We start from the raw sequence: 26,286 nt of genomic DNA, 5'->3' as shown, positions 1-26,286 counted from the left end.
ACAATCTTTCTCATATTGCAAAACAACAACGTGTCACCCACGCACAAACCCGCATTTGGTCTCCAAACTGGTATTAACATTGCAGTTAAAGAGACCTGAGACTGTAAAGCTGTGCTAAGGAAGAAATGGATCCTTAATACACGGTTATGGTCTAAATGTCTGTGTCCTCCGACAAATCCACATATTGAAATCCTGACTCCAAAGGTGATGGTATTAGTAGGTAGGGCCTTTGGGGTGATTAGCTCATGAGGGTGGACCTCTCATAAACGGGATTAGTGCTCTTATAAGAGATTCCAGAGAGCTCCCCAGACCTTTCCCCTATGTGAGGACACAACTGAGAAGTCTGCAACCTGAGAGGTGACCCTCAACCAGCCATGATCTTAGACTTCCAGCTCCAGAACCATGAGCAATGAACACCTGCTGCTTACAAGCCACCCAGTCTGTGGTATTTTGTTATAGCAGCCTGAATGGACTAAAACACACATTGATCAGAAACAGAAGAGCTGGTATTTCAACTCAAGAAAGAATTGGACAAGCACATGACAGACACTTCATTAACACAGCCGGGCATAATGAAAAACCAGGATAGAAAATTTAAAAGTACAGTTCATATAGTAGTTTTAGTGAACTAAGTTATAATTCTACATAAGGAAATCCAATAATAAGAAAGTAAGATTCTCAGGTTCAACAAATGTTTAACTATACTTAAGTATGAATTTGAATGGAAATTTGTCAGAATATTAACTGTGGTAGTGATGTAGGCAGAATTTTGACATTTTCCTTTTCTATATTATCTGCATTTTCCAAGTTCTCATTTTTTATAATAAATGTTACTTTTATAACTAGAAAAAATTATGTACAATAAATACTTCAACATTCAGTTCTATCGCTGTAATTTCAGTATAGTATGCAGCTTCGCTTGAATTTTGTTTTAGTAAACAAAGAAATTGGAGTTTTCCTTAAAACTGGTTAAACTGGGTTTTCCCTTGAAAAACCTCACTTACCTCATCATAAAATTCTGGGTTTTGGTGGTGGTGTAAAACCGCAGCAAAGGCGCTTCTTGTGAATATCGGCCCACCAGGTCTGCCGTAAATGCACTAAAATAAAAATTACCAAAGGGAGACACCAGTATTCAATTAACAGACTAAGAAATTAAACTCAGATGTGTTGTAAAGAAAGCAGCATTTCTACAGCATAAACTTAACCGCCTTTGATGAATTTCTCCTGCTTTTACAGGACTTGAGACCCACAAGCCCCCTTACTCCTGGGTTCACGGCCCCCACCATGTCCCACCCTCCCCCATGCCCACTCCTGCTTATGCAGGACACCTGCTCATTTTCACCTCCATGCCTTTGCTGACCTAATCTTTCTCCTGAACGACCTTCCCTTTCACATTCACCAAACTCTCACGCATCCTTCAAGAAATGATTCCTTTCTATGTCCCCTTGGCAATTTTCTATACTAATTATTCAATTTTGTCCAAGAAACCCTTTCAGTAACTTCTGTATACCAGAAGCTTTTTCTCCATGACTGTCTTTCCCACTAAAATTGAATTTCTTGAGGGCAAAAACTGTATTATATTCCTTGTATCTTTATCTCCTTCCCTTCTTGGGAAGTCATTTCCACATAGGTACAGTAAAGAATGTGGGCTCTGGAGCCAGGCTGCCTGGGTTTGAACACCAGTTCTACTAATGTATGGCCCTAAGCAATTCATTTAAATTCTGTGCATTAATTTCCTCATCTAAAAATAATGCAGATAGTAATAGTTTCTAACTTAAATGACTGCTGTGAGAACAAAAGTTTAATATCTATAAGGCTCTAATAGCAGAGCTGGAGTATAATAAGCACTCAATAAACATCACCAGTAAACCTGAGCACCCAATTCCCACACCTCTTTCCTTGTCCTTCTCTTGCCTTACACTCTATGCAGTATGTATCTCTCTAAATAAATCTACCTTAACTCAAAATTAAATAAACAAACAAACAAACAAACATACATACATACATCACCAATAATCTACTACTGTTATTACTATACTAGAATGAACATTTTCATGGTAGGTGCCCAATACGTTTACTGAATTGAACATGTATAAGAGAATTCCATTCCTAAAGAGTACAATGAAACAGAAATAGTCAATTAAGAACAAGAACTCAATTATTCCATATTCTGTAAGGTTCAGTATATGTGGTTATGTGCTGTGATGCCATATATTTTTGTGTTTGTGTCCATTAAAATGTGCTAAATCCTTTCAGTTGTACAGTATCATGCAACTGCATTTTTTAAATGGACAAATGCAAACAAAGAAATACAAACCTTCAGAGGCTGAGAGTCTTCCTCATCTGAATCTTTGAATTCAATGCAAATAGCAATATTTCTGGCCTGCAGCAATATTTAAATAAAAAGAAAATAAAACAAAAACCTAAATTATGTAAATATTTTTTAAAATACATGGGAAGCCGAAACCTAAGAGAGTTTGATGTCAAAAATAAAACCTCCATCTTTGCACTCACCTTGGCAAAAGACTTCTGACTGTCATATTTCAAGTACTTAGGATAAACATAAAGGTGATTGTTGTAGATGGTGTAAGGCTGAGTGTGCTTCGGTATGCAGGGCACAAATTCCTCTACCTCAAACGTGACTGGAGTTTTAGTACAGGTTTCAAATTGCTTCATGGGAATGTATGATGAATTGACATAATCTAAAAAAAAATTTTTTAAACAAACAAATTGAAGTAAAAACCAAGCAAAAACTTGTCTGTTTATTACACAAAATTTACACTTACTAGGTAAGTCTGAGGAAACATTATCAATTGTAATGTCTAGATTGCCCAGAATCACAGGGAGTTTAGCCATCTTCTCAGGTCTAGAAACAAAAGAAGAGAAAAAGCAAACATAAGTTAGGTTAGCTCTAAGTTCTAGAGCAGTACCTCCCAGAGAACTCTATTGCAAGCCACAAAAATAATTTTAAACTTTCTAACAGCCACATTAAAAAGGTAAAAAGAAACAGGTAAAATTAGTATTAAAAATACTTTATTTAATCCAGTATGTTAAAAATATTGTCTCAATATGTAATGAGTATAAAAAGTTCATTCTAGTTCTTCGAAACCAGATGCGTATTTTACAGTTACAGTTCACCACAGTAGGACTTGCTGTATTTCAAGTACTCAACAGCCATACGCCACTGGCTAGTGGCTACCATGCTGGACACCACAAGTCCAGATAAGAAAATCAGCAAAATGTTACAGTGACAGTTTCCCTGAACCACTTCATCCTCAATCTACATTCTTGGCTCATTTAGAATCACGAAAATTCCAAAGCCATCTTAGGCTCCTATGTCTAGTGAAATGCTGGATAGAAAGAAGGTTCTCAATGAGATGTTTGGTGTTTGTATTTGGTCCAACTCAATCCAGTACAGGAGTCTCCTCTGTGACGTTCCTGACAAGCACAGCTCATGCCTCAGCCCCTCCTGGTGACCAGGAATCCTTCAACATAGCCAGACTATTCTTCCTCACAGCATGGCATCTCCGAAACTTCCACTCACCAAGGGGCCTAGTTATGGTTCTCTGTGTAACACTTTCGATTATCTACAAACGCACCTTTCTGAAGTCCTTGCTTCTCAGTCCTTCTGCTCCTTCCTCCAATGCTATTTCTCTCCTATAAGAACACCCCATTCACATCATGGCACCCAGAACTGCACAGGTAAGACCCAGTGTGGTCTGACCAGGTGAGGTGTAGCAGCTGTCTGATTTTGAACAATCTACCCTTCTACCAACACAGCCAAAATGCTATTACTTTTACATAGTCACACCACTCTCGTGACATACATTAAGTTTACAATCACCTAAAATCCCTGAATCTTTTCTCATATGCTTTACTATCATGCAACATCGCTCCATCCTGTATTGATACAATTATGTTCTCAGAACTCAGGACAAGATTTGATTTTTCTCTTGATGAAATTTCACCTTATGATTGAGTCATTTCTAGTTGATCAAAAGCCTCCTAAAAACAGATTCTACATGGAATGTATTAGATATTCCTTAGTTTTATGTCATGAAGACATTCATCAAAACCTTATATTCTCATAAAAGCCATTGATGAAGATACTGCACAGAATATAGCCAAGAAGAAGGTCCTTCTCAGACCTCTAGCGGCCAATCACCAGACTCATACCAGCCACTCATCCCCCTTCCTGGCATCTGGTTACGCCAGCATCGAACTGCTGTCCACTCAATCATACGTGCTATACTCCCCTGACCTACTGGAATACACTTTTCAATCCTCTATTGAACCAGCTTAGCAACCCCATTAAAAAGAGAAAAGCAGAAATGTGGTTAGGATGACTAATTCGACATGATGTGACTTATTCCTAGAAAACAGAATGCTGCCTCCTTGTTCTTCATAAGCCACCTGCTTAATAACATCTTTGAGAACACTGGCAAGAAACATCACAGCTCAGGGGCCAACAGATTTGGCATTTGGTTTTGTTTCCATTTTTGAAAAGTTCCTAACTCCTGTTTTTAAGATTCCTGAGACATTATTGTTATCTGAAGCAGTCTCACATGCAACTTGCCAGCATATCTTGTGGTACTGTTCATCTGAACCAGGATGTCCCTAACAGCTCTGAATTCTTGCTTCCGTGTGACTACAGCCTGAATTAAGCACAGTCATCTTTGCCCACCACCAGCTCCAACTTGCAGAATCACTTTCTCTCAGGGTTCCTCTCATTTCCACTTGTCTTCTGTTTATATCTGAGTTTAAATGAGCAATTCCTTGAAACCCCGGGAGAGATGACTGTCAGGAAAACAAGTCAACAAACTTTCACACAGTCTGCCTTCAATAAAAAAGATTTCTGGCCAAAAGATGTCCAGGTACCATCCAGCATTACTCTGACACCTTGTCCCTGTGCTGTCATGTGATCTGTTCACAAACACAATACCCTTCTCTTCTAGCAGGAAGACTGTACTTTCCACAGTCATTTCTTGGAAGCTGTCGATGGCTTCCCAAGCACTGTGTACTCCCACAATAATACAAACTCAGAGCCTCTCTCAGCTTTACCCAAAGCTCTTGGTGGGGGGCACTGACCCTCAGATCTGGGGGTTTCCATGCAGGTATAAATTTTCTTGACATATAGTGCCTTGCTCTACCTCTTCATTTGAACAATTGAACTCTGCAACGTACCATAAAACTCTGTTCCACAAAGTCTTAGAGATACCAGTGAAGTTGTATCTGTTTCCTTGAGTCAAAAATACTGTTTAATACAGATGATACTTTTAATGTAAGTTCTCAAGAGTACTACATTTTGCCCCTCCCTAGTTATTTCTACCTATGAATGAATATGTATCTTCTCAAGTTGTTTTTGGTTTTTTGTTTTTTTTTTTTGGTTATCACTCTGACATCATCCACATATAAGTTTGAGAGAGGTGGACTTCTAAGCAACAAATGTTAACTGAACAAACTTCACTGGGACTCTTTCTACGTGTTACAGACTTGTGTGTCTAACTATACTTACTTCCTTTGTTTCCTCCCTCTGCTGAGAGCTTTTACTTCTAGGTGCTAATGCTCCAGAGGTATTTCCATGCATTTCTAAGCAAGCACAGATCTGAGCTTAGTTCCATATCCCGTAGTACAGAGACTCTGTGGAAGCTGTTTCTACCAACTTCACTCTTTAAAACATAATCTTAAACCTATTTCAAAACTTCCTGGGTTTTATTGAACTTGGCTTATTAGACATCAAAACCTCACATACAACAAAAATTCTACAGCCTTCTTTATGTGTATTTCCAAAGTGTTGGGTGTGTGTATGTGTGTGTGGTGTGTATGTGTGTGGGTGAGTTACACAAAGTGAATTATCTCATGTCTGGAATTAGTTTTGGGGTTTTTTTAATGCAAAAAATCAGTACCTATATACTATGAAAAACTTTTAAAATAATACTTGAGCATGAAAACCCACCTTAAAACTGCACTGATTAAATGAATGTGTAATGGAGATTCATGTAAGTGTTTGGCATTTGTAAACTGTTTCTCTCTGTGTGTGAGCTTAAGAGTGAGGCTCAAACTCCTGCTCTTGGAAAAAGGAAAGATTTTCTTTTCCCACTGCCCATGCATTCCTGCTGGTTCAACAACCCTCCAGAGGAAAGGGCAATGCTATCACAAACTAGCAGTCATCCCATGCCAACAGATTCTGTGTTCTCACCTCTGTTTCTGGGGCCTGGTCCTTCCTTCCCCAGTTCCTGTACTGACCCACTAAAGTGATTAACTGGTAATATAAACATGTGTGGGTCTGCTGTTGGTGTGAGTCTACTCCTCTAACTACATTTTGTAAAAGGAAATATTCTCTAAAAGCTTTGCTGTCTCTTAAATATATCTATATATATGGTTGAGAGAAATCATCCTGACAGGCATTCTCTCTTATTCCCCGTCGTAACTCTAGGAGGCAGGGCGATTATTAATTTCCCTTAAAAGGAAGAGGACACTTAAGCAGAGAAGCCAAGTGACCTGCCCCAGGTCTCCCAGCAGGGAAGGGAGTGACGGATTAGGCTCTGAAAGATGAGTAGGGTACTCTTGGAGAGAGAAAAGCAGAAGGGACACATGCAGGCAGAAGGCAAGGCATGGTAGCATGAAAGAACACAGTGAGTTCACAAAAGGCAAGTAGACCCCTGGCCTGAGTGCAGTGTAACTAGAAGAACACGAAAGTACGAGTGTCAAGCTTGGGTGCAAAGAATATAAAGATACAAATAAATACAAATAAGTAAATCCCATGTAAAAACCCTAATAATTATTGTTACCTAAACTATCCAATGTGGTAGCATTAAAAGAAGGCCTGTATTTTAAAGAAAATGTGCTATTTTTATACTTTGCCTTCAGATCCCCTGCAGAAATGAGAAAAGACACCACCACGAGCAAATCAAATGCATGCAAAACACCAAGTCTCTCTTCTTAGATAGACACTTCTTGGAGCACTATGTCAGCGACACCATCTATCTGACAGAACTGTTTTCTTACTAAATCTTAGAATGTCTCCGCTGGTGATTACTGCAAGGGAGAGGGGCAAAGTGGCTTATAAGCTTTGGCAGCTATTTTCTAAAGACTGGGGCAGCTTAAGAACATTTTTCTCATCTATTGTTAAATGACATTTTGAGACCATCATAGGAACATACACCACAGCTTTATATCCAAGCTAGTGCCCAAGCCACTGACATGAGATGGTTCTCTATAAAAAAAATTTTAAAAGAGGAAAGAAAAAGAGCAACACTAAGGTTTTAAAAAATTTTTTTAAATGAAAAAGGGATCGTCCACTTCCCTGACTCAACTGTGAAGGGCACACAAAGAAACGTGGCATTTCTCTGGACACATGTTGAAAAGGACAGCAGCTCTCCTTGTGCGGCTGCATCTTCTGATGCTGACAGCATTGGGTCCCTATTTTCGGGTTCCTGAATCTCTCACAGGCCGTCAGCAGCACACTGTTCTCACGAAGTCCTTTGTACTGAAGGTCTAATGTGCAGGGAGAGCCCACCCTGTGCCTGACCCAGTGAAGGCATGTGCTCTTGGCTGCCTGGCTTTCTGCTCGGATCACTTTTTGATTGGTGAGCCTGTACAGTCCCACCCTCCAGCCTCCACTCAGGAAGCCGGACCATGAGCTGGGGCTACCCACAAAGAGCCACCACTGGAGGGGAAGCATGTGCTGACCAGCCTAGGGAGGGACTTCTGAGACAGGGCTCCCAACCACCATCACATACAAAGAACTTCATTGTCTATTTCGTCATAAATATATGGCCAAATATTAGTTAAAAAAAAAAAAGTTCACGTAAAATCATGGAAAGCTACAAAGTGGAAAGTGAGAAATCACCCAATAACCCATCCATGAGCAATAACTATGACTAATGTTGGTGTATATCCCACATGACTCTTGTTAACGCCCATTTTCTTTCCTTCTAGCTAGCTACTCGCCGATCCACGTCTTCATTTACATACAAAAAGAAATATACGAAGTATTTTCTTCTTAAAAATGAAGTCACCTAGATACACTTTCTCCTCTTTACTAACGCAACATACTCACCTTCCCAGGTGAGGACACATAGACCAACACCGTGATTACCAAGAACTGCATGGGAAACCTGTAATCTATTTAACTAAAGGTGACTGAAACTTGCACAAAAAAATCAGCTTTTTATTCTATAAGTAAGGCTGAAAGTTTCCTGAAAATCAAATAAAAACTATAATTACTTGACAACATAGTATGTACAATAATATATGACCCATCACCAATAAGTAAAGGTTCTTAAAAGCTGTTAATTATGGCTCTATGTAGAATTCTGAAAAAATCAGAAGAGAGAGAAGTAAGAAAAAGGTGAAAATGCAGTTAAAGAAAACTAAACAAATAGCCATTTTGAATTCTAGACAAACTAATATTGTTACTTTGAAATGTATTTTTTCAAATAAAAAAATCAGACTGGAAGGTACCTAAACTACAGAATAGTCACCAGCTGACTCTTGGACATTCTTCTCATTTCATTTCATTATCGTTTAATACCCTTAGCTCTTTCTCATTCTCAGAATTTTCCCAGAAAGATTCTAAAACTCATGTCCCTAGCAAAGGAAATCAGTTTTATGGGTTCAGGAGTGAACTCCTGACAAAGCACTGGAACAGCCCAGTGTTTGAGAGCACAGATTCCCAGATCAGCTGTGCAATGTTGGACACACACTGCCCCACTGTTATGGGTTAAATTGTGTTCCCCCCAAATGATGGCAATGTCCTAACTTCAGTACCTATGAATGTGACCATATTTGGAAATGGGATTTTTGCAGATATAATCAGGGTAAGATGAGGTCACTAGGGTTGGCCCTAATCACTATGATGTGTTCCTATAAGAAGGAAATTTAGACAGGGATACACAGGAAGACAGCCGTGTGAAGACAGAGGCAGGGACTGGAGTCATACTGCCAAAGCCAAGGAGAGCCTGGGGCTCCCAGAAGCTGAAAGAGGAGAGCAAGATCCTCCCCTAGAGATTTCAGAGGGGGCGTGGCCCTGCCAACATCCTGGTTTCAGGCTTCTAGCCCCCAGCATTCTGTTGTTCTAAGCCACCAGGTATGTGGCACTTTGTTAGAGCAGCTCTAGGAAACAAACATCCTCGCTAATTCAGGGAAAGCATTCACAACAATGCCAGTGAACAGGACGTGCTGTATGAGTTACTGCCCTTCCCCCGCCACCCATTCAGTCAGTGGCGTCATGCACTACCCCATGTGCCAGTCAGAAAACCGGGAGTTACTTATCTGAGACTACACCTACTTCTCTCTCCTTCCACCCTAACACCCACCCAGGAAGCCAAGACCCAGTAACGGCGCCTGTCCAATACGACTGGAATCCGTCCTGTCCCCTGTTCTTCCTATTCCCACTCGTGGTGGCTTCACTGAGTCCCTTCCCACTTCTTGCAAAGTTTCCTCAATTGTCTCTTTCCTCTCTGGGCTCATCTGTACCCAACGTGCCCTTCACAGCACCACCCAAAACAACCTTCATACAATTCAAATTAACCGGGTTAACTCTTCTGATTTTAAACCCTTTCTTGAGGAGAAGTTCCACACTCATCCAACACATCATGGCGTCTGAGTTGAGCAACTGAAAAGACTTCCTCCCTTTCCACTGAACTACTTCTGTTTTTCAGGTGTGGAAATAAGTAAGACCTTGAGACTCACTTCCGAAAGTCTGCAAGTAACTTGAGCATGTCCTCATTGGATAGCTTATTGCTGTCTTGCTTGTAGAGAGCAGAAAATCTGGCATTTTTGTCAAGGTTTCCAGATGCGTCCTTAAACAACGTCCTGAAATAGCAAAACAACATTTCTAAGCTGAGTTTCCAAATGACCAAAATAAATCCACAACTTGACTCTGGTTTCCATGTGAAGACTAATTATTATTCCACTGGCTACCAACAGAAATCTCATTATCTAAAGACATGAAAGATATTTATGAGGATGAACACAACTAATTCAATTTACATAGAAAACATTTCCAGCAAATGGCTTGTGCTTCAGAAATAACATATGTAGTCAAATGCTTAAGAAACAGAGATCACAAATAAGGATGATCTGCAGGCCTCACTGGGCTGCCCCCTACTCCCAGCTGGAGGCCCTGGAACCTGCAGTCCCAGCTCTGCAACAAACAGTCCTGTCCACCCTGCCAGTGCCAACATTGCTACCCTCCAGCCAGCAGCTCTCTTCTCTGTGTCTCTCATAAATGATTTTTCAGATATGGAGCTTATTTATTTTTCAGTTTAAAACATTTAAATACTTTTCATTTCTGGACAATATACAGAATAGGTTAGTCAGTCTATCTACCTACCTACCTATCTATCTATTTCTATATACCTATATTTATATAAAGGGTACAAAATATGTTCCCCTTACCTTGCTGCCCAAGCAAATGGCATTCTATACTGTCCGAGTCGTTGGCATGCCTGCTTCGCATTCTTGAGCACCTTCTGAGCAACCTTGAAGACATCAGAATAAAGCCATGAGATACTGCATCCCACTGGCAGGAATCTTAGAATCTAAAAAGCCATCATCACACACTCACTACACAAGCCCTTAGGGCAGTATCAGATGTGTGGACAAACACAGCTCACTGTAATGACTATAGCTGGATTTATACTCAATGCAGACTGTTTCGTTTAACACATTCTCCAGCAGTGATTTTCAAAGAATGTCGAATGAGAACTGCTTCCAAAAAGTATGTCTTTTCTTTGGTCTTCAGAGGCAACAAGTAGGCCATTTCCTAGGCTCTCATATTTCTTTATGACTAAGAGCTATGCAGTATATGTCCACTGAGTTATTAATAATTACTAATACTTGGTATTCATGCCCAAATATATCACATTTCTTCAGTTTTAAATGAGAACACTAATGAAATAGGAAGCTTTCAGGGCTCCTAATGTACACTGGTTTTTGCAGACTCCCCAAATGTGGGGGATATATATTCATTATTAAGAAATTATAGGTGTTGACTTAAGTTAGGTCAGGGTTTTCAATCACTATATTCTAATTTTCTAGGTATAAATTACCACTATTTTCACTTCCTAACGATCAATTTTGGTTTGTTGTGGGTCGATGGCTGAACTGTATAGGGCACAGGGAAGCAGATTTGCTTTTGGCCTAAGACGTACACATGGCAGGTCTATTCATCAAACATACCCCCACTGCTAAAGCAGATGACACCTAATTTTTCCAAATTTGCCTTTACTGGAAATACTACATTGTTACCACCATGAAGTTTGGTTGATTCAGAGTCAGAGTTGTGGGAGATGCAGGATCTTTTACATCACTTAAGTACATCGGAGTCAAACCAATTTTGAGAAACATGATCTGGTGTCTACGAACTAATGGGTGTCCTGCAGAGCTGCAGCACCAGCCCCACCAGGGAGCTTTTCAGGAATGCAGAGTCTCAGGCCCCACCCCAGACCTTGTGCATTCTGACCAGACCTCCGGTGATCGGTGTACACCGGGTTTGAGAAGCACTCATCTAGAAAACTCTGAAGTAGGACAACAGAGCCCTCTGTTTCTGAGTCAAACTGAAACCAGCCATGTGAGTCTGGGCCATTAAGTCTCTCTGGGCTCCACTTTCCCACCTGAAAAATGAAGGGTTCGGGCTATGCTTGCCATTGTCCCTTCCAGGTAGGAGACATTACGATTCTACCATAACCATGACGGGGAAATGCTATCTGGAAAACATTTCTTGACTGAACAGGTGCCGGTCGGGAACTCAAGTCTCTCCCTTTCTTCTTCAAGTGGGCACATCTGTGTGGGGACTCGGGGATCACAGAGTAAAATGGCCTGCCTTCCTGGAGTGGCAATTTTACTGACACATTTTCAGGTAGAAACTATTATTTTTAGGTTCTAACTATTACAACTATGTTCTGGAAAGTAAAAAGCAATATTTGCATAACATTTAAATCCAAAACATAGGCTTCAGATAAGTTTCACTCTTGCCTGCAGTGAACGAGGATTGTGCTCTCAGATTGATCAAGGATGTAGGTGGAACATAATGCATGTGAAAGTCAGAGTGCAAAACTCATTTTTGCCCTTTGGGTTTTTCCCTTCCTTTTCTTTCTTTTTTTAGAAAATCTATTCATGGTGGACACCTACAGAAACTTTTTCTAAAAATTTCCTCCAAAACAGAAATTTCTTCCCAATGATGTTCGAGACCATCTTGGATGACAAAGAGAGACAATTTTGATATTTGGAAAAAATCATCCCTTAGTAAAATCTCTGCTGAAACTTCTATTTTTATGTAAGGTGGCTGAGTCAATCTCTGCTTTAATTTACTGCTTTGGAGGTGTGAATGCATGAAAAGATGTACACACGGCTGAGCTTTACATTCCATAAGTAATGAAGGAAGAGCAAATTCAACAGATGCTCAATGGACACTGGGAAGTGTGGCGTCTAGCCCATGGTGATAGGTGATTTTTGCACCCAGCCTGAGCTGCCAAATTTCAAACTGTGGCAGGCAGAAGTACCAAGTTGGTGAATACTGGCCTTGGAAATGTGTTGCATACACAGCAGGAAGTAGATCTTATCTTGGGCAATCACTGATTATCAATCAAAACATCAAAGAATTAAAAGAGTTTCTCATCCAAGGTTTCACAGTCTTGATTTAAAAAATAAAACAGCATCTCTCCAGAGACCAAACTTGACTTAGCTTTTATCAGCCAGAAAGGCATACTGTTTGAAGCCATGTGACTGGGTAAATGGGCCTTTCCTTGACTGGGGCTGTAATAAATGGTAACTTCCTATATGTGTTGAAGATTTACAGTGTCCACAGCATTATCTTGGACATTATCGGTTTGATCTTAGCACTGTTCCTGAGAGGAACGTAGGGGCAGGTAGCAACAGCATCCTTCAACTACAGATGGGACATGTGGGGTCCAGAGAGGTGACACATGTCTAAAGTCCCCATGTTAATTAGGTGCTTAGCATCCAGGTCTCTGACTCCCAGAACCTGTTCTTTAACAACTGTCCTGCATCTTGGTGGGCACACCTGTGATGTATAGGTGGCTAGAAAGAGACAGAGCGGAAGCTGAGTCAGCTCAGTAAACCTCAGTTAGAGCTTGTGGGGTGTCCCCTCCTACTGCCGACCAGTCCTTGTCAATGACCACTTGTCAATGACCTTGTCAATCAGAAGACCACTTATAACTAGAAATACTGTAAAAATGGCATGGACAGCACTCAATAGCTTATTCAAACCAGGTAGCTCCACATGCTTTGGCCACTCTAGCTGTGGGACACTGAGCAGGTAACTAAACCTTCGTAAACCTCAGTTTTTGGAAGGGTGAAAGGAGGTCTTGGCCTAGATGACTTCTAATAGTCAATAATGCCATGTAATGTCCATACCTAGGCACCCCCCCGCCCCAGGTAATGAACACTACATTGAAGTAATGAATGGACACCAAACATACCAACAGTGTATTTCCCTCCCCTCTTCTGCCTAATGCCACGCCACCTCTGCCGCCATAACCCTGCCCCACCTGACAAAACACAAGTGCACCTGAACCACCAACACTACTGGCCAGATCATCTGAGCCAGGTCATCTCCTAGTCTCCAGTCTCACATTTAAGTGTAAATGGACCCAAATATAATTCCAGGATCTGAGAGACATGCCAACAAGTGGAATAAACTCCACTTATATCCAATATATGTACTTTTTAGTGACAGAAAGTTTACTATTAAGTTGGTAATTCCTTTACAAATTATTTTAGGATGTCAGGATACTCTGTTTAAATGAAGTATTTTATTTACACATGGGACTACTTTTCATTGAAAATTGGACACATAAGGTTAACTATAAGAGTAAGTCTACATAGAGTCATCTACATCTTTTAGAATGTAAGTATGGCTTAACTTTGATTTCTTTTAGCATTTCTATTTCTACTTTTCCCGACTGCTATTTATCATCACGAAGCACGGAAGTCATCCTTACCTTAGAAGAGTCTGAACTTTTCATGTACGGCTCAGCACCATGAGTGATGCTCCCCTGAAGCACTTTTTCAATTCTAGCCACAAGAAATATATCAGGATGAGGACACGTGACCGAAAATATTCCCTAGGGATCAAACGATTTTGTTCCATGAGTAGAATTTATGGCCACGTTAAACAAATCCCATGAACATCAAAGATTCTAAAGCAGCAAAGAGCACTGAAACAGTGTAGCTATTCAGAAGCACCCAGGGCCAACTTGGTTAACTCATCAAGTAGTTCACTGTCTGATCAAAAAGTCTACTTGGTGGAGGTGGCAACTAGTGGAAAGTTTAGAGAAAAGAAATAAGAAATCAAAAATCACTTCTTCTCTTTCAGCTTGCTTTTACTAATTTTACATGCTGTCAATATAGTAACAGTCTCATTTGTCCCAGCTGTGCATTACAAAGTCACATTATGTGTTTATGTAGTGTGTGCAAGATAAGTCTTAGTAGCATGACCAGTGGGGTCCCGCCCCCTCACCTGCTTCGGATACTGCATGGCAGCTTCGTGAGGGATGTCCTGCAGGGCAGGTGAGCTCTGCCTACCACCGTTCATCAGAGCCGGGGATGTGGCGGCCAGCATCTGCCTCACTGAGAAGTGGTTCAGGTCCACGTGGAAATCAGCAGAAATCTTTCGGTTGTATTTTATGTCAAACAGGGAAAGAGTAACAAAAAAAGGCTCTACCTGAACAAAACAAATCAAGACCATCACTATGGTTCAAACTGTCGGGAAAAAAGAATGCTGCAATCAAAGAAGAAACTACCAGACTTATTTATGATTGTCACTATAAATGACTGCTGAAGAGCCAGAGCTTCCACCCCTGCCTTGTACCACAAGCATCCCGTCCCTGCAGTCTGAATAACCCTCTGCACCCCGATCTGCCTGCACCTCTCTGATACCAGGAGCTAGGACTGCCAAGTCCTGACTGCACTACAACAGACACATCTGAAACCTCTGAATATATTTATTTAATCTTCATTTTTTAAAAGGAAAATTACATTTGTAGTCGGTCCTTCTTCATTTTCGGCAACACAGCACTGCAAATTGAAAGATAAATCGTTGCACTTGACGAGAATTCTTTTTCCAAACTTCTCTTCAAATGGCTTCACTTCCGGCTCAGCTGATGAGAAGTCAAGCTTCTTTAAAAGAAAATGTAAATATATATAAACATATTATGTTCCCATTAAAAATATCCCATAATAAATGTACCCTAAAGAAGCTGCTAAAATATGGAAATATTCATTTACTCACAATAGTATTACTGTTTTACACATTTATATAGTATATAATAATGGCCAAATAAATGATGGTATATCTACTCAATGGATGAACAACCCTAGTGTCCATCAACAGAAGAATCTATAAACAAAATGTGGTGTACACATACAGTGGAATGTTACTCAGCCATAAAAAGGAATGAAATTCTGACACATGTTACAATAAGAATGGACCCTGAAAACAAGGTAAGTGGAACAAACTGGACATAAAAAGGCAAATGTTGTATGATTCCACATATGTGAGCTTCCCACAATAGGCAAATTCATAGAGACAGAAAATAGAAGAGAGGTTACTAGGGGGTGATGGGAGGGAGGAGTGGGGAGTTGTTTAATGGGTACAGAGTTTCTGCTGGGGAGGATTAAAAAGTTCTGGAAATGGGTAGTGGTGATAGTTGTACAATAATGTGAATCTACTTAACACCACTGAACTGCACACCTAAAAGTGGTTAAAATGGCCAATTTTATATTATGCATACTTTACCATAGTAAATTTAAAAATTGTCAAAAAGCAAAAAAACTATATATATACATATATATGGCTATGAAGTCTGTGAACATTGGAAAATGGGGAAAAGAAGTTTCATTTAAAAAAAAAATAGATGAAGAAGAGGAAACTACTGGAGGAAATATGGCACAACAATGTCCCATCAGAGCAGCCTGTTTGTGGGCAGTCTTGGAAGCCCTCACCGCACGGTGTTTTGGATGTTATTGGGACAGAGACGTGGACCACATGCACTGCAAGGCTTGTATCTGGGACTGAGCTTGGGCTAGTCAGGAAAGATCACCGTCTACTGGGCATCTGCAGTGATGCTTGTTATTTTCTGATGGTGATTTTATGGGGTAAATTATGTAAGTTCTTTGTGGACTTGACAGTGTCTTTGGGTAAATCTCCACCAATTTCTAATAATCTATTGAATATCAAATACTCACAACGGTTGTGCTGTGGTAATGAGATTACAGGTTATTTTCATTTTTCCTCTATCCCCTGTATGTTCTATATTGTTATGTTAGTTGTCAATCCAAAATATATATAAATATAAATATAAATATAAATATAAATATAAATATAAACATAAACATAAATATAAATAAAATATAAATATAAATATATATACATGAAAGCAAATAAATAAAGAAACAAGTAACTGACCTTGACTTAGTTTTAAATTTTAAATATTAAAATAATTCTTACCTGGGCATCTGGGTCCAAGTAAAAAAGCTTAACTCTGCTTTCACTTTTCAGTTTGATTTCTGCCTCTCTGGTACTCTGATAACAAGATAAACAAAAAATAAAAATTACATTAAAAAGAAAAGAACTTTTCCTTACAGAGGTGTCTAAATATGTTTGAGAGCTATGCTACCCCATCCTGAAGAGTTGATTTCCGGACAGCTCTGCCCTCACCTTGGAGAATGACCTGCATGTCAGTGAACAAGAATAGACTATCGAGTATGTAGTACACAGTGTAAGGGCTGTAGGGGAAAAGAGAAGTTAAGACTTTATCTCTGCCCGTGTGAAGCTGACAATAAGTTGGGGAGTCAAAACCAGTGCACGGAAAGCAAAAGAGGATCATTAATCATTGTTATCAAGAAGGGCTTCATAAAGTAATGGACTAAGGGACGAGCTGTGAATGAAGGGGTGGAATTTAGACAGCAAAAAGGAGGAAAACATAAAACATTTCAGACTGAATGAAAAGGATGCACAGAATAGACAGATGCTGAGAGTGGAAATGAGCCCAGATGGTAGAAAGGATTTAGAGGCCAACCTAAGACTGAGCATGCAAGCAAAGGAAGAGGAAGGAGTATACTCTGGATGACAGAATAAAGAAAACCACAGCAGATCTTGAAGGAAAGCCGTAAGTGCTTGTGGCAGGCAAGAGGGGGAGTTGCTAGTTCATTAAATATTTATGAGCACCTATGTTGGGCTAGGGACACAAACACAAATAAAATTAACTCCCTATCCCCAAGGAACATCATCTGCGAAGATAGAATATAATCAGCAATACAAATGGCAAAAGAAATTGCACGGTACAGTGAGCTAACCTGCACTAGGGATGACTGTCAGGAAACAGCTCCCAGAGGAAGGCCCATTTTGAAGGACAGGGACATTTGGCCAGAAAAGGAGAAGAGGGCATTCTAAGAGGAGGTACTAAGGTACAAGTCACACCTGAGCAATGACCAAGTCATTCATTACAACTAAATGGCTGGATGTGATGACAAAAGAGAAGTGAGTCTGGGATTTGTATGTGAAGGCCTGGGGATTTCAGAATCCAAAAAAGTCCTGCAGTATTTTAAGCAAAGGAATAAAACAACCAGTTCTGCATTTTAGATCCACCACTCAGGTAGGGCTGAAGCAATGGATTAAAAAGGGAAAGACTAGGAGGTCCACGTGGTCTCTCCTGATCACAACAGCCTCCCAGTCTCACAGCAAGGCCCGTAACAAATCTCACCTCCCCAGCTTGGGTAGCCTGGTCAATTCATTAACTCAGGTAATTCAGGAGGAAGGGCAGGTTTGTGAAGAAAATGGTAGAGTGGAGTTTGGAGATGCCTGTGGGATTGCCAGCTGGGAACATCCAGTAGACAGCTAGAGAGATGGAACTTGAGCAGAGGGTAGGGAGGGAGGCTGGAATTACCAACATCAGCACAGGGCGGGGGATGGAAGTCTTGGGAGTGGGTGAGATTCCCTGGGGGAAGAGTGAAAGTCAGTCTGTGAACAGAAGCCCAGGGGTCCCAACACCAAAGGGATGGACAGAAGAAGTCACTGAGGGAAAGAGACATACAGTGAAGAGATAGGGGCTGGAGAAGTAGGGTTTGGGAAAAAGAAGAAGAGGAAGCTTCTAGGACATTCACAAGATAGAAATCGTCTCCAAACACATTATTCCTCACACCTGAAGCCTCTAAATCTATATACTGTTCTTGGCAGTCAGAGCTCTTTGTTACTCTCCATGTTAATCTCCATGGTTAAGCTGATAGAGTCAGAATAGAAAGTCCTCTCTCATCTGCTCCTTTGCCCGAAGACCATGAGTCACATCTCAGCACATGATGGGCAGTGACAGCCATAGGGGAGAAGGCATCTTGTCCTCTCTGCTGGTGGCTTAAAGAGGTCTATTATTACATTTCTAACCACAGCCAATAAAATGAAGCACTTTCTTAATTTTCTCAGCCATAGTTATTTTTTTAAATGGTAATGTAACATTTTATGTCCACGTGTTACATGCATACACACACTCAAATACACATTGCATTCTTCCATGTTACTCTTTTTTTTAGGTTTTTTTTTGGGGGGGTAATTAAGTTTATTTATTATTTTTTAGAGGAAGTATTGGGTATTGAACCTGCGACCTTGTGCATGCTAAGCATGTGCTCTACCACTTGAGCTACACCCTCCCCACCAGGTAGTTGTTATAATAGGTTCTTAGCAATGACCCAAACACTATCATGACTATATTTAACAACCTGTCTTCATCTAGCAAAATGAAATGACCACCAGAATGTTAACTAAGAAACTGGGTTCTAGTGCTAGTTCAGCCACTAACTAGCTGTGTGAACTTGAGCAAGCCACTTAGCCTCCCTGGACTCCATTTTTATTTCTAAGTAAAAATGTTCAACAGGATGACAGTTCAAGTCTCCTTCCATGACAAAGTCTATCCTGATGCTCTCCATGAGGCTTTAAGGCTTCTGGAGGCTACGAGACATTCCTACAGACCATCTGTCCATGCTTACAGAGGAAAGCGTGGGCCTATGCTTTAATTCTACCTTTAATTCAGGGTCGGGGCGTGGGACAATGTTTTAATTCTACCCTTCCCATCACCTTTCTTAATTTTCACATCAACAGGGCCAGGACATGTGCATATAGAATACACTTGACTGAACCCAAAGAATTTGCTTTACTTTGTATACAACCCATGATGTTTTCTAACAGAAACATCAGTAGTAGGTGCTACAAGCCACCCCAAGGCCTAGAATGCTTTAAACAGAGGGAACACCTGACAGACAGTGTTTGAAGGAATCACCAAGTAAAACCTAGGCAGTAAGAAAATGTGGCTCAGAAAGGGCAGGGCTTTGCCCTGAAAACAGGAAAAATTAATATTTGAAAGCACCGTTATGATAAAAGCAATTATTTATTGATTAATAGCCAACATCTCTATGCTAGATGTTATCCTAAGTGCAAATTTAAATTTTGTACAACCTTAGGAAGCCATGTTTAAGAGAAAATACTGAGGCACGAGAGGTAAATACTTTGCCCCAAACTCACAATAGTAAACAGAAGCCTGGCTTCTAACTGAGACTGCCTGGCTTCAGAGCCCAGACTCTTGAACTATTAGACCAAAAAAAAAAAGTAAAGACTACGAATAGGGAAGTCAGAGAGTGGAAAACCAAATGGTAAATAAATACATGAAAAACACTACTAAGCAGCAGATACAAATGAAAGCAGTAAAATACCATTTTTGACTCCTCTGCTGAGGATGCAAAGAAATAGGAACCTTGTGATAAAGTAACCTGGCAATACTTAAAGTGTTAAAAACGCAATCGACTGTGACCCAGAAATCCCACTTTGGGGAATTTCTCCTACAGAAATAAGAGTGTGAGTAAGCTTACAAATATGTCATGATGTTTATTGTGCACTGTCTGTAGAGGCTAACAACTGAAAATTACCTAAACACTCACGGATAGAGATGGCTGAATAAAGTGTGCAGTAGCCACAAGTGGAATATTACAAAGCTATGAAAATGGGTGAACTAAATCCTCTATGGCCCCAGAGAGGCATCTCTGAAATATTTTTAAGTGATAGAACAAGTTTCAGAGTAATGTATCTATCATGAGCATATCTTTTTAAAAAATTACTAAAAATACTGCATATGTGTGTATATGTTTCCACGAGCAACTGGCTTGGTGAAAGAGGAATCACAGCAGGTTAATAAGACTGGTACTCTCAGGAACGTGGGGATGGAGGCTGAAGGGAAAAGATGAACTTTTCTTTATACAATGTTGAATGTTTTTACTCACTATAGCAAGCACATTTATTTTTACTTAAATTTTAGAAAAGGCAATAAAATAAATTCCTGTAATACGTACTTTCCCAGTCTAAGGGCCCATAAAATACAGCTGTAAAAAAATATCCCACAGCCTATGATGTCCAGCACTTCTCAAAGTGTCAAAACCAGCTCTGCTCTTAAAATAACCTGTGGTCAGTCCATAGTGTGTGTGTAGGAAGAACTGAACTGGTTCTTCCCCAAACCTGCTGCTGCCGTCCTACCCACTGCCCCTCTAACATTCTGGGTTCAGAACAGAGGGAAAGGAGAGGAAAATGGAGAAAGAAAAGTGACAATGACAGAGCCATTCTCTGCAAAATCTGACTCTTGCTCAGAAATCACAGAAGAGAATGATGTGTCTGAAGTGAAGGCTATCCTCCCCAACTCCCGTAAACCTTAGATCACTAATGACGAGGCCCCAGCGATGTTTTCTTCCTTGGCTTAAGAGGCGGTGATGGACCAAACATTCAAGGGTTTCCAGGAGAACTGCTGAAGAGTTTAGGCATACTCTGCGTCTTAAGTTTATCTCTAAGGAGGTAAAACATTAAACCAAAGACAAAGGTCAGCCACGTCATGTTTTGAGGATGAGTTACCAGAAAAATACTGTGTTGACTGTTGGCTCATTTAAACAGAAGAGTTTGGAAATAAGGAGACTTAGCAAAATCCTTTGAGGCCAGAATATATACTTTTTAATTTAAAGAGCTGTCATGCTTTGTTTCCACTGCTTCCAATGTGTTACTCGATGAGAGTATAAAGTTTGAGACACCACACTTTATCCTGTGCTCAACTGTGGAAGATTTACCCAGAAAGGTAAATTCATTTGTGAAAAAGAAGTTACAAAATAATAGGATGTGAGCAATTTTAGATTAACATGGAACAATACTTCTCTTTCAGAACCACATGGGGAGACCAAATTAAGAGTGAGCTGTTGTTCTTTGAGAACAAAAAGAGCTCAAAAAGAGAAAAGCTATGGAGGAAAATACAAGGCAGGAGCATGAGGGTTTTCCTCACACTATCTCTACACAGGAGGTGATATATATATTTATCACACACACATACGTTCCAATGGTGCCAAAGATAAATGTAACCAGAAAAAGTGACTAGATAGTAATCGGTTTACAACATGATCCTATTACCCCTTGACTCTGTAGGGAAGAAACCAATTAACTAACTTTAAATACAGTTTGTGTATTTAATAAAAATGTTTATAAGACTATTGTACTCTTATACTATAAATGCTGTTACATTTACAGCAAACATACATCTGGATTCATATTAGACAATAGGAGGAAAAGAACAGGTTTTAGGGTATACACAGTATGTCCCCATAAGTAAACAATAAAGATGTTCTGTACTGAATGTACAAGCAATCTAAGGGCCAGGACAATACAAAATATTCCAAAAACCTAAGTCCACATCACTCCTATGGTGTGTCAAGGGTCCTTCCATTTCATTCCACAATGAGACACCAGCTATTTTTGTACTAAAACAACTTCCTGTCTCTCATATCCTGTTTGGTTATGTCTCAGTCACAGCGGAAAACAAAAGCCCGGGCAACAGGATGAATGAAGCAGAAAGAGGAGCTGACCTGAGAGGGTCCTGCTGTTAAATTACACCTTGCTGGGCCCCATCGCTCTAGTTCTTTCTCTACAGTCCAGCTTAACTGTGGCCGGATCTCCCCATGGACCGTTCCCTGGTACTGACCTCTCAACTTCCTCACCCCTGACTCAACTCTCCCTCCTTGCACAGCTGTGGGCCTCGAGCCTCGCACCCTCTCCCCGGACCACCCCCTATTCAGTCTCGGATTCTGCAACACTGGAATCCACTTCTAAAATCAGGGTGACCAGGTATCAGTCAATCTCCCTGCTTTCTTGACAGGAGCAAATGATCCTTTACCCAGATACCCCGGAGAGGGTGAAAACAGCCAAAACCACTCACATGCTGGGTCCTGGATGAGGATGAGGCTGGGAGCCGGGCACACTGGAGCCTGGGCCCCTCCCAAGGTGGACAAGAGGCATCACCAACAGACACCCGCCCCACAAGTGGAGGGCAGCGTGCTGATGAGTGACAGCACATCTTCATTTTCTTTTTTTCTTTTTCCCTTTGAAAAATTACCTTCTGCCTGTTTCTACCTTAAGTTAAAATGGTTTTAAAACATTTGAGAGCTGGGGGAAAAGAAACAACAGTTACGCCCCTTATAATGCTGCACTTTTTAGGCTCTGACCATGACCCACCGTAAGAAATACATTTACATCACAACCCAACACACACACACACACACACACACACTATATATATATATATATATCACTTAAATAATATCTATCATTATTAAGAGCAGGGTACTTTAATATTTTCTATTCAATTCTATCCATTTTTTAAAAATCTGGGTCACATAATGTTGAGCTAAAGGAGCCTGACACGGAGTATGTATGCATAATTCCACTTTTAGGAAGGTCTAAATCAGTCAAAACTAACCTACAGTGTCAGAGGTCAAAATAATATGGGTCTCAGCTGAGAAGAGGATACAAGACAGTCTGCTGAGGTGCTGGAAGTGTTCTCTTGGTCGATGTGGTGGTGGTCGTGTGGGTGTACAAAGGTGAAATCCGACTGCTGTCTGAGTATTTTACTCTATGTAAGTTCTACTTCCATAAGAAAATAAAAAATCAAAACAAAAAGTAAGAAATCGAGGTTGAAACAAATTTAACTGATTTTTACCAACTAAAATAGCTTCAGCTAACTTGGTCATTACCCACAGTTTGAAAACAGCTCCAAATATGTTATACATACATTTTTAAAGAATAAATATATGTGATATATAGCTCAGGTCTTAGAATCAAAGAATTCTGCATTATGCTGGTAGTAGGCAGTAAGAGAAGAAAGGAAAGCACTACTTCTATAGGTCTTCACAGAAAAAATACAGATTTCTAGTTAATCAACATTAGGCTCAAATAATATGAGTCTTTTCCTAGGTATCCACTGTGTTCACCCAGTAAATGTAGAAAGTTACTTTTTGAATTCTAGATTGCACTGCATCTATTATCGGTCTCAACAAACATTTTGCTTTGAGAAATTATGAACCCCAAAACATCCAGAAACAAAAAGCAAATCTGAGTGCAAAATATGATACCCAGAAGTTCATAACATGAAAACACAAAACACACAAGCCAAAACTCTTCCCAGTCTAGGAGGAGGTTACAATGGTGGCACTAAAATTAGCTTTAATAGGCAGGTGCTAAAAAGATACTGCGGTAACAGTCAAGTTCTAAAGAAAAACAATACTCTAAAGTCCTAGCCAGGGAGGGAGATTTTATATTTTAGAACAGCCATGCTGCCTAAAAGTAAAGGTCAATGTTGGATGCTAGTCTATTTATAATCATATATAGATAAACCATGTCTTCTATTACAGTGTTTAAGATGTGGGTGTGTAGGGTCTCTATTTCACTGCATCTGAAAAAAAAGAAAAAAAAAAAAGAATAGAAAGGCAATAACAGAGTAAGAATATAAAGGGCCAAAGAAGACAAAGATACTTCTCTCATTTAAAAAGAGTCATTCACAGATGCATGCAATGAGATGAGTACAAGGATATTCATTGTAGCATTGTTTGTAATAGAAAAAAAATTGGAAATAAAAGAATTGTTAAAATAAAATGCTTACACAGTGCAATAAAAGGGATGAATTAGATCTATGCACCAACTTGGATGGATCTCAAAAAACAATGCTGAATTAAAAATAAAAGCAAGGGCAGAATAATACATTAACATTTATATAACATATTAAACATACAAAACACAGCCATTTATGACAGACACATTGGTAAAATATAAAAATTAAATGGAAGTAACTCCAGAAAACTCATGATAGTGGTTGTCTCTAGTTGGGGTTGTGGAGGAAGGAGGGAATGTAGAAAGATGATGTTTAAAAAAGAATTTCAAATATAACTGATAATTTATTTCTTTAAAAATATGGAAGCTGAAAAAAAAATAGTAACAGGTGTTGAACTGGGGTGGTGGGAATATGGCTGTTTTGTTCTTTGTGCTTTTCAGTAACTTTTAAGTTTCTCAAAATTATAAAAAACAAGTATAACTGATTTTTTTTCCCCCACTCAGAGTGACCTAGAAAGAATTCCTATAGCTCAGACAGTCCTCTTTGGTTTAGTAACAAGATTACTATGGATCCATCCTCTTTGGAACGGTATCTACTAACTTGAATAAAGGAAGCATGTGTGTGAACACAGTAAGTAACATGTCACTATGGAAACATTTATCTGTGCATCCTGGTTATTGCTTTAATACTCATGGTGTTAAATATTATGAGGGGGAACAAAGAATAATAAAAAGAGAATACTTTGTAAGGCACTTCCTGGAAAACAGACTAAAATCTGATGCAGTAATGTACTTCACCTCACCAAATATTTAGGTCAAATAACAGCAATAACTACAGCCTCATTTTAATAATTTCCTACCATGTAACTGTTAATCATTTCAACATCATTCCATGAAGAGCAGAAGATTTAAGATGACGTTACCTTGGCGAGTTCAGGCAGGTAGCTATCCAAACCGGAACCAGAACCTTCCAACTTGCTTTGCTCATCATCTAAAACAGCGAAACAGATTACCTAAATCACTCCTAGTTGAACGTATTTTATTTAAAACAGGAGGAGGAAGGCTGTTTCTCTTATGTGCCCTCTAACACAGTGGTTTTTAACTTTGGATGCCCCCTTGAAACACTTCAGAGCTTTTTAAAAATGCTGACACCAGGCCCAGTGGTGAGCATTAAACATCTGACGGCTGGAATAGAACGGACACTGTCTAACCAGAACTGACACTAGCTGTGGACACCAGCCCACATGGCCACACCCACCAGGCTCACTGAGAGTCAGGCCTGCCCAGGCACCAGCCCAGGCCAACGAAATCAGAATCTCCGGTGGGACAAAGGTAAGAGTATTTGTTAAAAGTTCCCAGGCACTTCTAACGCACAGCCAGGGTTGGGAATCACCTGTCCAAGGGCTTGACATAAAGCACAAATTGTCAAGAACGTAGCCAGATTTCCCCCACCAATTTAATCTGAGGCTTCCGCCCATCCTAAGTTTGACTTGAAAATTCCAAAGGATATGATTAATGACAACAATAGAAACTACAGTTAGTATTTTAAGTGCTGACTCTATGCCAGGTACTTGAGATACATTTTTTTTTATTTAATCTTCCCATTAACCAGCAAGTTCTGTTTTTAATTCTCATCTTACAGGTGAGTAAACTAAGGTTCCAAAACTGTAAGTAGCTTGCCCGAGATCTCACAGCTGAAAGATGGTATTGCTGGGAAGGCTAAGGAGGAACTCAGGTCTTCCTTTCTGCCTCCAAAGCTATGATTCTTCCCGTGACATGATTTCCTTATACAAATGATGCCAGAGGAGTACATTCTACTGTGACAAAACCTTTGCTGACAGGCCGTCTGTAAAGAGCTCACATCTGTCCCACCTCCATGCACCTGTGCAGTCATCTGCCTACTTCCTATACCCTCTGGCAAAGTCTAAGACACCCGCAGAGTGTGCACGCACAAAGGGGAAAGCTAGACTTGCCTACCTTCATGAGAGTCTCCGTTTCGCTTTTCTTGCATCGCAGCTTCAAAATTGAGCTGGAGAATCTTGTTCAGAATTGTCATCCACTCTTCCATTTCCACTTCACTGTCTGCTGCCAAAAGATAACTGCTTTTGTCTTGCATCTTGAGCTCGAAAGCAAAACGCCTGACTTTGTTGTTCTGAAATGGAAAAAGGGTAAACAGATGCATTTTAAAAGGACTGGACAGCCTTAAAAATTCTTCTATTCATTATCTGCTAATGGGTAGGATCTCACTGGCATTTCAGACCAAGTTATTTTAAAAGGCGAGCCCCTCCCCCCATAAACCCCCATCACTACCCACCTTCCCTGCCTTCTTTTCTTCACGGTTTTATTTTCCCACCTGACATATTACA

At 40.0% G+C, this 26,286-nt stretch overlaps 1 protein-coding gene across 15 annotated transcripts in view; it reads right to left on the bottom strand.

Moving 5' to 3' along the window:
* DOCK9 (dedicator of cytokinesis 9) overlaps positions 1-26,286 on the bottom strand; it is a 256,298-nt gene that overhangs the window by 80,070 nt on the left and 149,942 nt on the right. For all 15 annotated transcript variants that reach the window (XM_032496729.1, XM_032496730.1, XM_032496733.1 and 12 more), the window contains exons 8-19: positions 25,898-26,072; positions 24,844-24,911; positions 16,478-16,552; positions 15,007-15,147; positions 14,489-14,692; positions 13,971-14,093; positions 10,405-10,487; positions 9,697-9,819; positions 2,787-2,866; positions 2,515-2,702; positions 2,318-2,383; positions 1,005-1,097 (exon numbers count right to left, since the gene is read on the bottom strand). In XM_032496729.1, coding sequence (XP_032352620.1) covers positions 1,005-1,097; positions 2,318-2,383; positions 2,515-2,702; positions 2,787-2,866; positions 9,697-9,819; positions 10,405-10,487; positions 13,971-14,093; positions 14,489-14,692; positions 15,007-15,147; positions 16,478-16,552; positions 24,844-24,911; positions 25,898-26,072 — 1,419 coding nt within the window. The remainder of the gene's footprint in view (positions 1-1,004; positions 1,098-2,317; positions 2,384-2,514; positions 2,703-2,786; positions 2,867-9,696; positions 9,820-10,404; positions 10,488-13,970; positions 14,094-14,488; positions 14,693-15,006; positions 15,148-16,477; positions 16,553-24,843; positions 24,912-25,897; positions 26,073-26,286) is intronic.

The sequence above is a fragment of the Camelus ferus genome, chromosome 14 (assembly GCF_009834535.1).
Source record: "Camelus ferus isolate YT-003-E chromosome 14, BCGSAC_Cfer_1.0, whole genome shotgun sequence".
In the NCBI taxonomy this organism is placed as follows: domain Eukaryota; kingdom Metazoa; phylum Chordata; class Mammalia; order Artiodactyla; family Camelidae; genus Camelus; species Camelus ferus.
This window is presented reverse-complemented; position numbering and strand designations above follow the sequence as displayed.